This window comes from Rhinolophus hipposideros, assembly GCF_964194185.1.
Source record: "Rhinolophus hipposideros genome assembly, chromosome: 6".
Lineage (NCBI taxonomy): Eukaryota > Metazoa > Chordata > Mammalia > Chiroptera > Rhinolophidae > Rhinolophus > Rhinolophus hipposideros.
Window position 1 is genome coordinate 95978662 of NC_138052.1, and position 12416 is coordinate 95991077.

Genomic DNA, 12416 nt, shown 5'->3' on the forward strand with positions numbered 1-12416 from the left:
ACAGGTAGAGCTAAGGCTGTGCAGGTGTCAGTGAGACTGGGAAACACGGAGCACCTCCTGTGATGGTCATCTCAGCACCACACCTGTGCCACCTTTGTCTCAGGTACTTTCCAACAAGTCACAAACCTCCTCAACATCATGGACAGCGAGTCAGCAAAGACGGACACTGCTGGGGCAGGTCCCGACATGCGGAAGACACTGGCCTCGGTGATAATCACGGAGAAGGCCACCACCGAGCCCTGTGTGGTCATGAACGCTCTCATCCGCTGCCTGCAGGTGCCGCAGGTAAGGCCTCCTCTCCCGCAGCTGCTCCTCGGAGCCCAGCCACTGTGGCTTGTTTGTGCGTCCATCCACTGCCCAGCACACATGTATTGATTGACTCTCACAGGTGCGGGCTGGGTAGTAGGGTACAGGGACGGGCCGGACTGAGAGCTTCTTGCTCCTTGAGGGCCCAGTGGGGCTTTCACGGTTTTTAAAAGCTGCTCTGTATTCAGACACAGAGGTTTGGGAGCCATCATCCTAGTGCAGGGTTTGCTCCTGTGGGCCGACATGGGGCATCAAAGGCAGAGCAGACACAGGGCTCAGGGACGCTGGGCCAGTCGGGAGACTGTTCCCTGGTGCAGGAGACTGGGGGAGAGGATGCCGAAGGGAGTGACAGGAAGTGCGACAGGAGATCATGGTGGATCTTGAACGACACGGGTGAATTTGCACTAGAGTAGCAGAGGGCTTGTTGAAACCCAGATTGTTGGGTTTTCCACCTGGAAAGTTCCTTGTTCAGTGAGTCTGGGGCAGGGCCTGAGGAACCAGCATTTCTAGTAAGTTCCCAGGTGAGGCTACTACTGGTCTGCAGACCACACTTTTAAGAGCTGCTGGATTTTAGATAAGCCTTTCACCTTTGGAGGTAGGTAGCAAAGGAGTTTTTCATAGGGGTTCTTTATAGAAAGTTTAATCTTCTAGAAAAATGTGTGGCAGCCATGAAGAAGGTATGCCAGAGTCAAACGCATAGGCAGGGAATTTCCATAACAGGCTTTTAAAATGTAGGTTTTATGATTATTCAGGACTGGTGAGGCCAATAGCTCAGGAGATGAGTGCCCTTGAAGAGATAATTTGTTACAGACCCCTGGAGGCGAAGGCCACAGGGGGAAGCAGCAGGATTGGGCGAGAGGCTGAGGGAATGAGGGGAAACTGTGGGCAAGAGCATTTCCTGTGGTTTCTGGTGGGGGAGGGCTGGGCAAGGCCGGGTGAGCAGAATCAGGATTGGCCTGTTTGAGTAATTTCAGTGGCTCTGGGCAGAGGGACTGTCCCTGGCTGTCTGGTGCCTGGCCCTGCGGTGGTTAGGGCAGGTGGGTAATGGCTCAGCATGTGAGGTCCCGTGGTTGGGGTGTGGGCTCTGGATTGCACTTGAAATGCTCATGGGTGAGTTCACTATCTGTAGGAACTGGCTAACCTGGGAGGGGCAAGACCCCAAGATGTCAAAGCATTTGGAAATACAGGAAATTTAAAAACATGATTGATACCCAGGTGGTAATCAGTGATCAGTGGCAATAAACAGACAATACGTAATAGGCATGTTTTAAAAATTAACATGGGTCAAAGATTTTAGTTATTCTCTAGTGAAGGAAACAGTAAGATATTAAAATCTGTTAACGTGAGAATCTTACTTATATTTATATGTATTCTTTACCAGACAAAGTTTATTTGTATTACCACAAGCAGGAATCGTTTTTAATGCCATGGTGGAAATGTTTGCATTGTGTTCAGTTTTCTACAACTTAGCTTCTATCCTCTGGAGCTATGACATCACCTAGACAGTCCCAAGACAGACACCCACTGCCCCAGGCCCCGTAACCCCAGAGCAGCTGGCAGGCAGCACCACACACACTCCTCTGGAGAGCACCCGCTGCCTGTTTTATGCCAGTTTGCAAGCCTTGCACAGTTTTTCTCTTGTGACCATAAGTATTCTCCAAAGATTCATCTTGGTTCCAGAAAAGGCTTGCCCTATTATAATTCGCCTGGCCATTTATGTAGGTGCAACAAGAATGTTAATGGAGCACATAGGCCTCCTTGAGTTTGCTTTGAAAATCTAGAGCGTGCATTCTCAATGGGGATACTGCCCCCAAATGGGTAAAATTGGTTCTTGGGGGGCTGAAGAAAAATCTGACTTTTTTATGTATAAAGCACAGAGATGTGTACAGCTTATAAACAGATACATAATATGTATGTGGTATTAAGGGTTTGGGAGGGTTGAATATTAGGGGGAAAAATGTCTAAGAAGGCTCCTTAGGGAGCAGAGAGAGAGAGAGAGAGAGAGAGAGAGAGAGAGAGAGAGAGAAGAAGGGAGTGCGGGAGGGAAGGAGGAAGGAAGAAAGGAAGAAAGGAAGGAAGGAAGGAAGGAAGGAAGGAAGGAAGGAAGGAAGGAAGGAAGAGAAAGGAAGAAATGGTTGATAAATATTGGTCTACTGAACAGCTAAGGCCACAGAATTATCTTCTATCCAGGAGTTTTCATGAGGAATCTCCGATTAGCATCTCATAAGCCTCTATTACTTGCTATATCAAGACTAGGAAAGCAAGACCAGCTCTCTGTAATGGATTTGACTAGTAGAACATAAATTTAGATGACTTCCTCCCTTCTTGAAATCCTCAAATTTGCTAGGTCTCTGGACTATTGGGAAGTGACCTTCTTACCACCTGGGGGGAGAAAGCCATTTTCCCAGAGGGCTTTGCAGTCACCAGCCCACATTCCTTCAGAGTGGCTGGTGGTACCTGATTAAATGAGAGTTATTTTCAAGTATGACTCGGGGCGTGGCCTGGGTTGCACAATCTCTTTGTCCAATCCTATCCTAAACCAGGCCATCTGTAATAGTGATAAGTGCTATCTAGGAATCACAATGGAGTCAGTGAAATATTTCCTGGTCTTAAACGCTCCCTCACTAGGGCAAAGGGCAGGGTGAACCACCCTTTTGGACTATCAATTGAGCCAGTGCCAAGTTTGAGGAGGACCTTGCGAGCTGACCATTTGACCCCTGCCTTGCTGAGTGTGCCAGACTGAGATGAGGGACTGGAGACAAGATTTGCAGGCCACAATGAGAGGACCAGTTGGAGGCGTCGGCTGGGAGGAGAGAAGGGGAGGTGATGGAGAGGGAGAAATTGAGATCAGAGGCTGGGGCGATTTGAGGATGGGGAACCCATGCCAGGTGGGGTGTATAGGAGGAGGTGAAAGGGAATAGATGGTGGACCGTGTGCTGGGGGAGGGCTAGGCCTGCCCTTGGCCCACTGCCCAGTCCAGGACCTCCCCACCCGCCATACTTGTTTCCCAGATTTCCACCCAGCGCAGAATCAACATCTACAACATTCTTCAGGAGATCATCCAGCAGGAGGGGGAACTGGAGGAGCCGTGTGTCCAGAGGCTGGTTGCCATTGCCTCCCAGGAGATGAGGGAGCTCCCCAAGGTAGTAGGGCCCTGGGCTCCGTCGGGGTGCCACCCCAGCACCAGTCCTGGCCTGGGCTGTTGGTAGGCACGGCCTAGGATGCCCAAAGCCCTTGTTCAGTTACCTCAGGGGGCGAGGAAAGGCTTCGCCCCAGGGAGCCCAGCAGGGCTGGAGCAGGCTGGGGGCGGGAGGGTTTTCATAAGGGCCCAGGTGGTGGTGGCACCACACGTCCCTCTCCCGTCCCTCAGATGGAAGGCTACGTGAGGGCAGAGGTGGCTAGTGACACCCTGGTGACTCTATCCCGAAACCACTTCAGCTTGGTCATGTACGAGCTGCAGCACCACCTCAAGCCCCTTGACCTCACGGATGAATTTGTCATCATCACCCTGGCGAAGCTGGCCCATAGCAATGGTAGGGCACGTGGGACCTCAGCCCCAGCTTCTGGCCCCTTCGAGCCAGCCCAGGGCTCTCTCCTGGTCTCTGCCTCTCTCCATTTCTGTTCTTGTCTCTGCCCCACGCTCTCCATTTCTCTCTTGCCTTATCTTTCTCTGGCATTCCTTTTTTCATGTCCGCGTGTCTTTCTCAACTGTGAAGATTCTGTGTTTCTGCCTCTCATGTTGGTCTCTATTCCTCTGTTATTCCATCTCCTCCAAACCTCTCTCTTTCCTCTCTTCCTCTCAGGCTCCATTCTTGTCATCTCCTTTTCTCAAGAGGCAGGTTGTTTGTTTATTCCCAAACATTTCTCTCTTGTTCCCTCTCCTTTCATTCTACAAACGGGCACTGAGTGCCTGCTCCATGCAGGTTCTGTGGTGGGTGTGTGGCCACGTGCATGGTCTCTACGCTCACAAAGGACCATAAACAAGAAAATAGGTGAACACAATATGGGATGATGGGTGTGAAGAGAGCAGCCAGGTGGTCGCTTGAGAGTAGGATGAGGGTCACCTGTTTTCTGTAGGGTCCTCATGGAGGTAGTGATACTTTAGCTGTGACCTGAAGGATGAGATGCTGATATAATGTGAAGAACGGGGTGGGGGAGAACATTCTGCACTAAGAGAACATCATGTGCAAAGGTCCTGAGTCAGAGAAAAGCTTACTTTCCCTGAAGAGCTAAGAGTTAGAGAGTGAGGGGGAGATGGTGTAAGATGAGGTTGGAGAGTTAAGCAGGCCAAGTGGGTACAGAGTCTGGACTATAACTGAGGGTACTAGAAAGCCATGGAGGGATTTTAGGTTGCAGACTTGCCTGATGAAGCTTAGGTCCCAGGAAGACCATTCTAGCTGTTGTATGGATGGAGGATAGAGACGGATGGGGAGATGTGTAAATGTGAGGTGACGTTGGCGTTTGGTGAGCTGTGGACAGATACGACATATAGATGGGGCTCTGGTCGATGGGACTGCTGATGAGTTATGTGCAGGAGCTGAAGGAACAAGAGGGAGCGAGAATGACTTCCATGTTTCAGGTTTGAGCAACTGTGTGTCTGGTGGTCTCACATCCTGAGACGGGAAACATGGGGAAAGAGAAGTTGGGGGCTCAGATAAGAAAACCTCATTTGCATGTACCGAGTTCCCACTCCTCGTGAGATGGCCAAGTGGAGAGGTCACGTGGGGAGTTGATGTGTGGATGCAGAGTTCAGAGGGCAGGTCTGGGCTGGACCTTCCTACCAGGGGCTTTGGAGCACAGGTTGTGTTCAAAGCCACTGACCCCAAGCGAGTGAAAGCAGAGAGAAGAGAAGAGAGTCAGCACCCAGACTGGAGAAGCCCCTGCACTGAGAAGGTTTAGGGGGATCGGAAGGGCGTGGGGAGGAAGGGGAGATCGGTGTGTCGTCATGGGGCCTGTGAGGACGAGCGTGATTCAGAAAGGGTCCAGAGGCCAATTGTGACCCACCTTGTGGAGGGATCCAGTCAGATGAGGCTGGAGAAGGCCTCTTGGCAGAGAAGAGTTTTGTGGCATGCTAGGGATGGGGGCTGGGGGGCTGGAGAGAGGAAGAGGAGAGGCTGTGTGGCAAGGAGGGTCAGTGCTCGCTGTGCGGGGAGAGAAATGAGATGGCAGCTGGAGGAGCTTGCGGGGGCCGGGGCCAAAGAGCCAGGAAAGACGAACAGAACAGACGATGGAGAGGCGGGAGGGGCCCAGCCCGGGAGGGAAAGTCTGAAGAAGGTGAGTTGGCAGGGATGGGAGCTCCCAGCGCACGTGGGGGCCTGGGCTTGGAGCGGGAGTGGAGGGTGGATCTGTCACCAGTGTCTCTTTCTCCAACAACCTCTCTTTCCTCTCACCCTTTCCCATCTGTTTCCTTTCTTCTGTGTGCCTGTTGCCATCTTTTAGTCCCTCTTTCTCACTGGCTGTTTCCCTGTTTCGTCATTCATCCAGAACATTTGTGGGACAGCCAAAGGGGCCAGACATCTTTCCACGGCGGCCGGACGCCCTCCGAGAGCCCACTGCGTCTCCTCTCTCTGCCACTCCTGCCTCTCCCGCTCTTCCCTGTGGCCCTGTCTCAGCTCTTTCTCCTGTTCCTCCCCCTCTCCTGCTCCTCTTCCCTTTCCTGTCTTCCCCTTTGTCCACTTCTAGTTCCCTCTTTTTACCTCACACCGACTCCCACACCATTAGCTGTGGCCCCCGCGGGGCAAAGGGGTTCCCTTGGCTTGCACTGCGGGGGACTGGGGTGTCCTCTCCTTGCTGACCCCCCATCCTGCGGCCTCTCCCCCACTGCACAGTGTTTGAGTTCATGCCCTACATGGGCATCACCCTGGCTACCATATTCACGATGCTGAGACTCGCCAACGAAGCCAAGATGCGCCAGGTGATCTGTGGTGGTACGTGTCCCGCGCGGGCCTGCAGGTCTGGCCCGATCAGGGTGCTGGAGGGGAGATCGGGGTAAGGAGCAGGTGGAGGGGTTGTTGAACAAGAGATGGGTGGTTCGTTTATTCCCAAACATTTGTGCGGCCTCTGATTGGCTCTCCGGGGGGAGGAAGCCGTCCCTGTGACTGGCTTTAGCTGGCTCTGTAGTTAAGCATTTCAGGAGAAGACCAGAGAAGGGTGCTGGGATTTACAGGAGATGGAGACCAGGAGAAATGTCTCCAGGTTGGGCCTGACGGGCAGGTCTTAGATGCTCTTTACATCTGATCTCCTTGCCCCAGGTTTTGATTCCATAATGTTTACGTGGTCCCCAAGTCCCTGACACCTGAGAAAAATAGGGCAACCTGTGTTTGCTACCCTCTGCATTGGAGTCCCAGGGGTGGGTCAAGAGTAATATTCCAGGTCCCACCCTCGACCCCTGTGTGTGAATCTCAAGTGATGAGGCCTAAACATACCTGCGTGCTTAAAGCCCCCTTGGGGGTATCTTTCACACACAGGTATGTGAGATAAAAATTAGAAGGCTGTGTGGGATTGGAAGGGCAGAATGGGGGGACGCAGAGAGGATTTTTCTGGGCTGTCTTTGGCCATCCCAGTACCCTGTCAGCTGTGGATGTGTGTGAGCGCTCCCTCCCTCCTGGAGAAGGTGGCTTGGGAAGGCTTTGTCCTGCTTCCTGTCCCTCCGGGCTCACCCCTCTCCCCACGGTAGCCATAGAGACCTTCTGTGAGACAGTGCAGTTCTACCTTAAGCATCTGGAGGACAGCGTGTACCCTGTGATGACCGAGGAGCAGTTTGCTCTAAAGCTCTTCCCAATGTATTGCTATTTCGTGACCGTGTGGCTGAAGAACCACAACCCAGAGGTAAGACATGCCTTTCTCCAGGGGCCCCGAGGTCCCCCCAGGTCACAGCTCCCCAGCCTGTGGGACTGGGAGGGCTGAGACTCCACTGGGTCCAGCGTCACTCCTGGATCCCCAGAGAGACGGCGACTTGACTAATGGCAGAGCTGAGGGCTTGTGATGCTAAATGAATCCTGGCACCTCAGGAGGCCGGCTTGATAAAGCTGCTAGACAAGGGGCGTGTCACCTGCAGGCAGGTGCTCTCCGAGCGTTTTCCCTACGGGAGCTATCTCCATGTCAACTTTATGACTGTTTTACAGATGGTAAACTGAGGCACAGAGAGGTTTAGCTCCTGCCCAAGGTCACCTACGTGGCAGAGCCAGGACTCACGGGGACAGTCTGGCTTTACTGCCCACCACTGGGGCCTTGCGTGAGGACTCCACCCTACTTCCAAGGTCCCCTCTGTCACATGTCATTGATTTTGTGGACAGAGCTGACGTTACTGGGCCCGTCTGTGGGTCCTGGGCCAAGGAGTCCAGAGATCCCCCCAACCCCCGCTCCTGTGGTAGGTAAAGCTGGGGGTTATCAAGTCCCTGAAGCCCATGCTGAACCTCCTCCTGCCCAACGACGATCTGCGGGAGCAGGTGTATGACTACATTCCCCTGCTGCTGGCGGAGTACCAGGGCAGCCTGGAGGCCCTCTTCATTACGCAGGTGCGGGCCAAGCGGGTGGTCGTCCCGGCTGAAGGCTCGGTTCCCACGTGTCCCCCGGGGTGTCATCTGGAGGGAAGGTAGTATGTCAGATATTTTGACATCTGACAGCAGACACAACATCTGTACTACGAGGGGACATAGGGCCTGGCACTTTTAAGGTTTTTGGGAAAACACTGCAATTCCAAGTGGAAGGGGCAAGACCCCAAAGAGTCTTAGGGCCCACAGTGGGGCTGCACTCTTTGTATTAGTTTCCTAGAGCTGCTGTAATAAAGAGTCACGAGGTGGGTGGCTTAAAACAACAGAAAGGTATCCTCTCATCGTTCTGGAGACCAGGCGTCCAAGATCAAGCGTCAGTAGGGCTGCACTTTTTCTGAAGGCTCCAGGGGAGAATCCTTTCTTGCCTCTTCCAGCTTCCGATGGCCCTAAGCATTGCTTGGTTATGGCAGTGTCACTCCAAACTTGCCCTTCATTTTCACATGGCTTTCTTCTCTGTGTCTCTCTGTGTCCTCTCCTCTTATTAGAAGGACACCGGTCATTGGATTTAAGACCCACCCTAAATCCAGGACAATCTCATCTGAGACCCTCAACTAATTACATCTGCTAAGTCCTTATTTCCAAACAAGGTCACATTCTGAGGGTCCAGGGGGACATGAATTCTGGGGGACACCCTTCAGCCCATGACAGCCTTTAACCTGTGTCAGGTGAAGCTGTTGCAGGGCTCTGGGTGGAGGTCTGACTTGGGCTGACGTATGTTGTCAAGCAGCCACTCATCCACAAATGAGGCATGGTCCTTACCTGTAAAAGCAAGGAGAAGAAATGAAAATGACGGTAGCCACCTGTAGGTCATTCTGGCTAGAGAATGGGAGTCACCTCCAGGTGACTAGGAGAGAAAGGTGAAGACGACCTAGAACGTCAAGCTCGGTGGCCCAGCCCAGCGCTTCCCCAGCTTCACTGTGTACAGGAATCGCCTGGGGGCTGGTTGAAACACAAGTTCAAGTTCAGAGGGTCTGGGGCATGCCCGAGAGGCTGCATTTTTAACCCCACTGCGTAGCGCGGGTCTAGAGTGTGACCCTGAGTTTGGAGAAAGCCATCTGCTCCCAACTGCCCATCCATCGCAGATCTTGAGGCAGATCCTCGAAGTGTCGGTCATCACCAGCACACCCGTCCCCCAAATGCAGCTACAGACCATTTTCACGGAGCTGCATGTCCAGGTGAGGTTGGCAAGCTTGTCTGGACATGGCATTCTCGGGGTGGATCAGGAGGAAGTGGGCTGCAGCCGGTGGCGTGACCCACCAGGACAAAGGGGGGATGGTGGTGGAGCCCCTGCTTGCTCAGATAGACCTGCGTCCTGCTGTGCACTGGGAGCTCACTCACCTTCCCTGCACGCCTGCGCCCCAGGTGTGCGCCAAGGCCCCTGCCCAGCAGCAGTACAGCAGCCAGAACCTAATGGAGATCGTACACTGCTTCATAGCCCTCGGTGAGGCTCTGAGCCCAGCTCGGCACTGCCTGCTCCCCTCCTCTGGCACCGTGGGCACAACTGAAACGATCCTTCCTCCTGCAGCCCGCTCCTACCCCAAGGAGCTGATGAAGTTCTTCCTTAGCCAGACGGAGATGAACAAAGAGGCCACCCGCGTGGGGACCCTGACCCTGATTAGGGCAGTGGTGAGCGCCGATGGTGAGCAAGGGGGTGGGAAGGGTCAGGGGAGGAGGGTGTCACCGATGTCTGGACCTCTGTCACTTTCTCTTTTGTAGACACTACTGGGTGGGCCAAGGAGCACAGGGCTCGGCTGCTTCACGTTTTCTATCCTTGGACCTAACCAGCACCATGGCCCACTCTCCCCACCCCCAACCCTCTCCTTAAACCTTGAGTCTCAGCTTCCACCTGAGTCGCAATTTCAAACTGTTCATCTGAATCCTAGTACTAACCCCAAAGCTAAATCAAAAGTGAGTATAAGGCCTAGTTATATCATGTAGATAGAGCCCTAAAGCCTCATTGACCCAATGCCCAACCTTAGTCTAAACCCCTGATTCTAAACCCCTAAGTCCAAACTGTAAACCTGGCCTTGATATCAAAAGGGAAATACTGTCCCCAACTGAGGCCGCTCAGACAGCATGTTTTGGACAAGGCGCCCCCTGCTGGCAGCATACGGCCTGTATGTGTATGACCTGGGAAGAAAGAGCATGGATGGCTCCTGTTCAACCCTTCAACTGGGTGCCCTCCTACAGTGCATAAACTGGGCAATTGTATATGAAGGACCTTCTGTTGACAGGAAACACTCTGTTAAAGAAATTCAAACTTAAGCAGCAACGAGACCATTTTTACCTATCCGATGGGCAGAGGTGATAATGACTCGAGTTGGTCTAGACATTTTTCTGTAAAAGTCCAGATGTAAAAATATGTTCAGCTTTGCAGGCTACATAGTCGCTGTGACAATTACTCAACTCTTCCACTGTAGAGCAAAAGCAGTCATAGGCTGCAATGGGTGGCTGTGTTCCAATAAAACTTTATTTATAAAAACAGGCTTTAGGCTGGATTTAGCCCGTGAACTATACTTTGCTAATTCCTGGTCTAGTATAAGCTTCTTATGCTGCATTGACAGGGGTGCAAATTCATAAGGAATTCTGGATGCTCACTTGGTTAGGGACCAAAACCTAGGCTCAACAATCCAACTACTTGTCAATTGTCTGAAAGAAATAATTGGCCAAAGGTCATTGGACAAAGATGTTCATTATAACCTTGTGCATTAAAGCAAAACAGAAAGAAAACCAGAATAATTTTCTATAGGGAATTTGTGGGATAAATGATACTCTATCGGCATAATGAAATATTATACAACCATTAAGAATGTAGTCAATCTACACTTTTTCATGAAAAAGCTGCCTTCTATATATTAAGTGTAACAATACAGTAGGCAACAGTATATATAGCATGATCTTGATTATTTGAAAGAAATCTATATGTTTATTTATGCAAAAATGGGTTTAGAAGGACACACCAAAACTATTAACAGTGGTTATCTTTTATTTTAATTTTGCAGTGAATATATACTATTTTTATATTCAGAAGAACAATATCGTTCCCTTTCGGGCCTGCTTACCTGCCACCCTCTATCCCATCCTCATTTCCTTTTTCCTCCACCAGCATTGACTTCCGGTCACCTCTAACCTTGAGTGTAGCATCAACTTGAGGGTCTAACTCTCATTCTGTCCATACCGGATCTCTCCAGAACCTTCTCATGGTGGCGCTTTCTCACCTCCCTTAATCTTCTTCTTTCTTTAAGTGGGTGTGCTGTCATCAGCTCTACAACTAGCAAACACACAGCAGCACGTCTTGGGTGCCAGGCACTGTATTAGCTCATTATTACTCCCAGCAGCCCTGTGCGGGAGGTACTGTAATTGTCCACATTTTACAGGTAAGGACACTGAGGCACAGAAGGGCTAGGTAATTCACCTGAGGTCACACAGCTGGGATGTGGCAGGGTTAGGATTTGAACCCAGGCAGCTTGGCACTGGAGCTCAGCTCTCCACAGTTGTGCTTTGCAGCCCACTGTGTGCCGAGCATTGTGTGTCCAGCTGCAGGTACTAAAGAGTTCTTAGGTGGAGACCTCGCTTTTCAAGGACAGTCCAAGTAGGTTCAAAAGAGACACACAAAGCAGAGGCCAAGGGAGCGAAGCATAAACACAATGCTCCCTGGGCCGGGGGACATGGGGTGGGGGGATTGTGGGGATGGGGGGCTTCTGAGGGAAGTGCCCCTCAGCATGTGGTGGTGAGTTGGAGGCTCTCAGAGGCTGCCATGTGGACAAGCCCCCTGACGCCTGGCTCCCCAGGGAAGGTGGCGGGTGAGCCTATCTGGGCAAGGCAAGGAGCCTCACCACTCTGGACAGCTCTTCAGAGCCCAGCCCTGAGGCCGGCGGCCCTCCAGGCTGCTTTTCCTCTTTCAGAGCCCAGAATGAATATCAAGACCATCTACCTGGCCATCCGGGTGGTCAAGAACACCCTCTCTGACACTCGCTCCAAGGTAAGAGGGCAGAGGCCAGCTCAGGGGTCTTTGCTGGGGAAGCAAAGGGAAGCTGGGTGGGCAGCCTTCACTCCTCTCCAGGTCTGTGGGTAGAGGCTGGTCTCCTCAAGTATCGCTTTTTGATGGAAAACTTAGCTTCCCGGCCAGCACTCCTCCAGTAGGGCTGGAGGAGAGGGAGGCCCATTGAAGCTGTGGCCCAACTCTCACTCTTAGCAAGAGTGCAGGGGGTCCTAAGGCCCCATCCTGTCCAGAGCACCCCCAGCCAGGAGCCCACCCCAAACCTCAGTGTGTCTGCCGCTCTTTCCCCTCAGGTAAGGATGGCCATTCTGCGCATCATCGGCCAGTTGGTTCTGTCTGGCTTCCAGGACAGGATCAAAGGCTGGGGCCTGAAGTACGTGTCCGTGCAGCTGACCCTCTCCACCTACAAACTGGTGAGTGGCCCTCACATGCCGACCGTGGAGCACCTGAACTTTGGAAACGGTTTCCAAAGCATTGGAGAAAGAATGTACCTGAGCTTGAATCTCCATGCATCTACATTCATGACACAAGTACATAGACACATGGTAAACTGCAGG

The 12416-nt window shown here is 52.2% G+C and overlaps 1 protein-coding gene across 1 annotated transcript in view; it reads left to right on the forward strand.

Annotated features, from left to right (window-relative positions):
• The window catches only part of MROH2A (maestro heat like repeat family member 2A), a 40459-nt gene that overhangs the window by 224 nt on the left and 27819 nt on the right, over window positions 1-12416 (forward strand). The window contains exons 2-12 of the mRNA XM_081052210.1: window positions 104-285; window positions 3318-3449; window positions 3677-3839; window positions 6135-6233; window positions 6983-7134; window positions 7680-7823; window positions 8942-9034; window positions 9222-9300; window positions 9385-9498; window positions 11765-11841; window positions 12153-12272. Coding sequence (XP_080908336.1) covers window positions 104-285; window positions 3318-3449; window positions 3677-3839; window positions 6135-6233; window positions 6983-7134; window positions 7680-7823; window positions 8942-9034; window positions 9222-9300; window positions 9385-9498; window positions 11765-11841; window positions 12153-12272 — 1355 coding nt within the window. The remainder of the gene's footprint in view (window positions 1-103; window positions 286-3317; window positions 3450-3676; window positions 3840-6134; window positions 6234-6982; window positions 7135-7679; window positions 7824-8941; window positions 9035-9221; window positions 9301-9384; window positions 9499-11764; window positions 11842-12152; window positions 12273-12416) is intronic.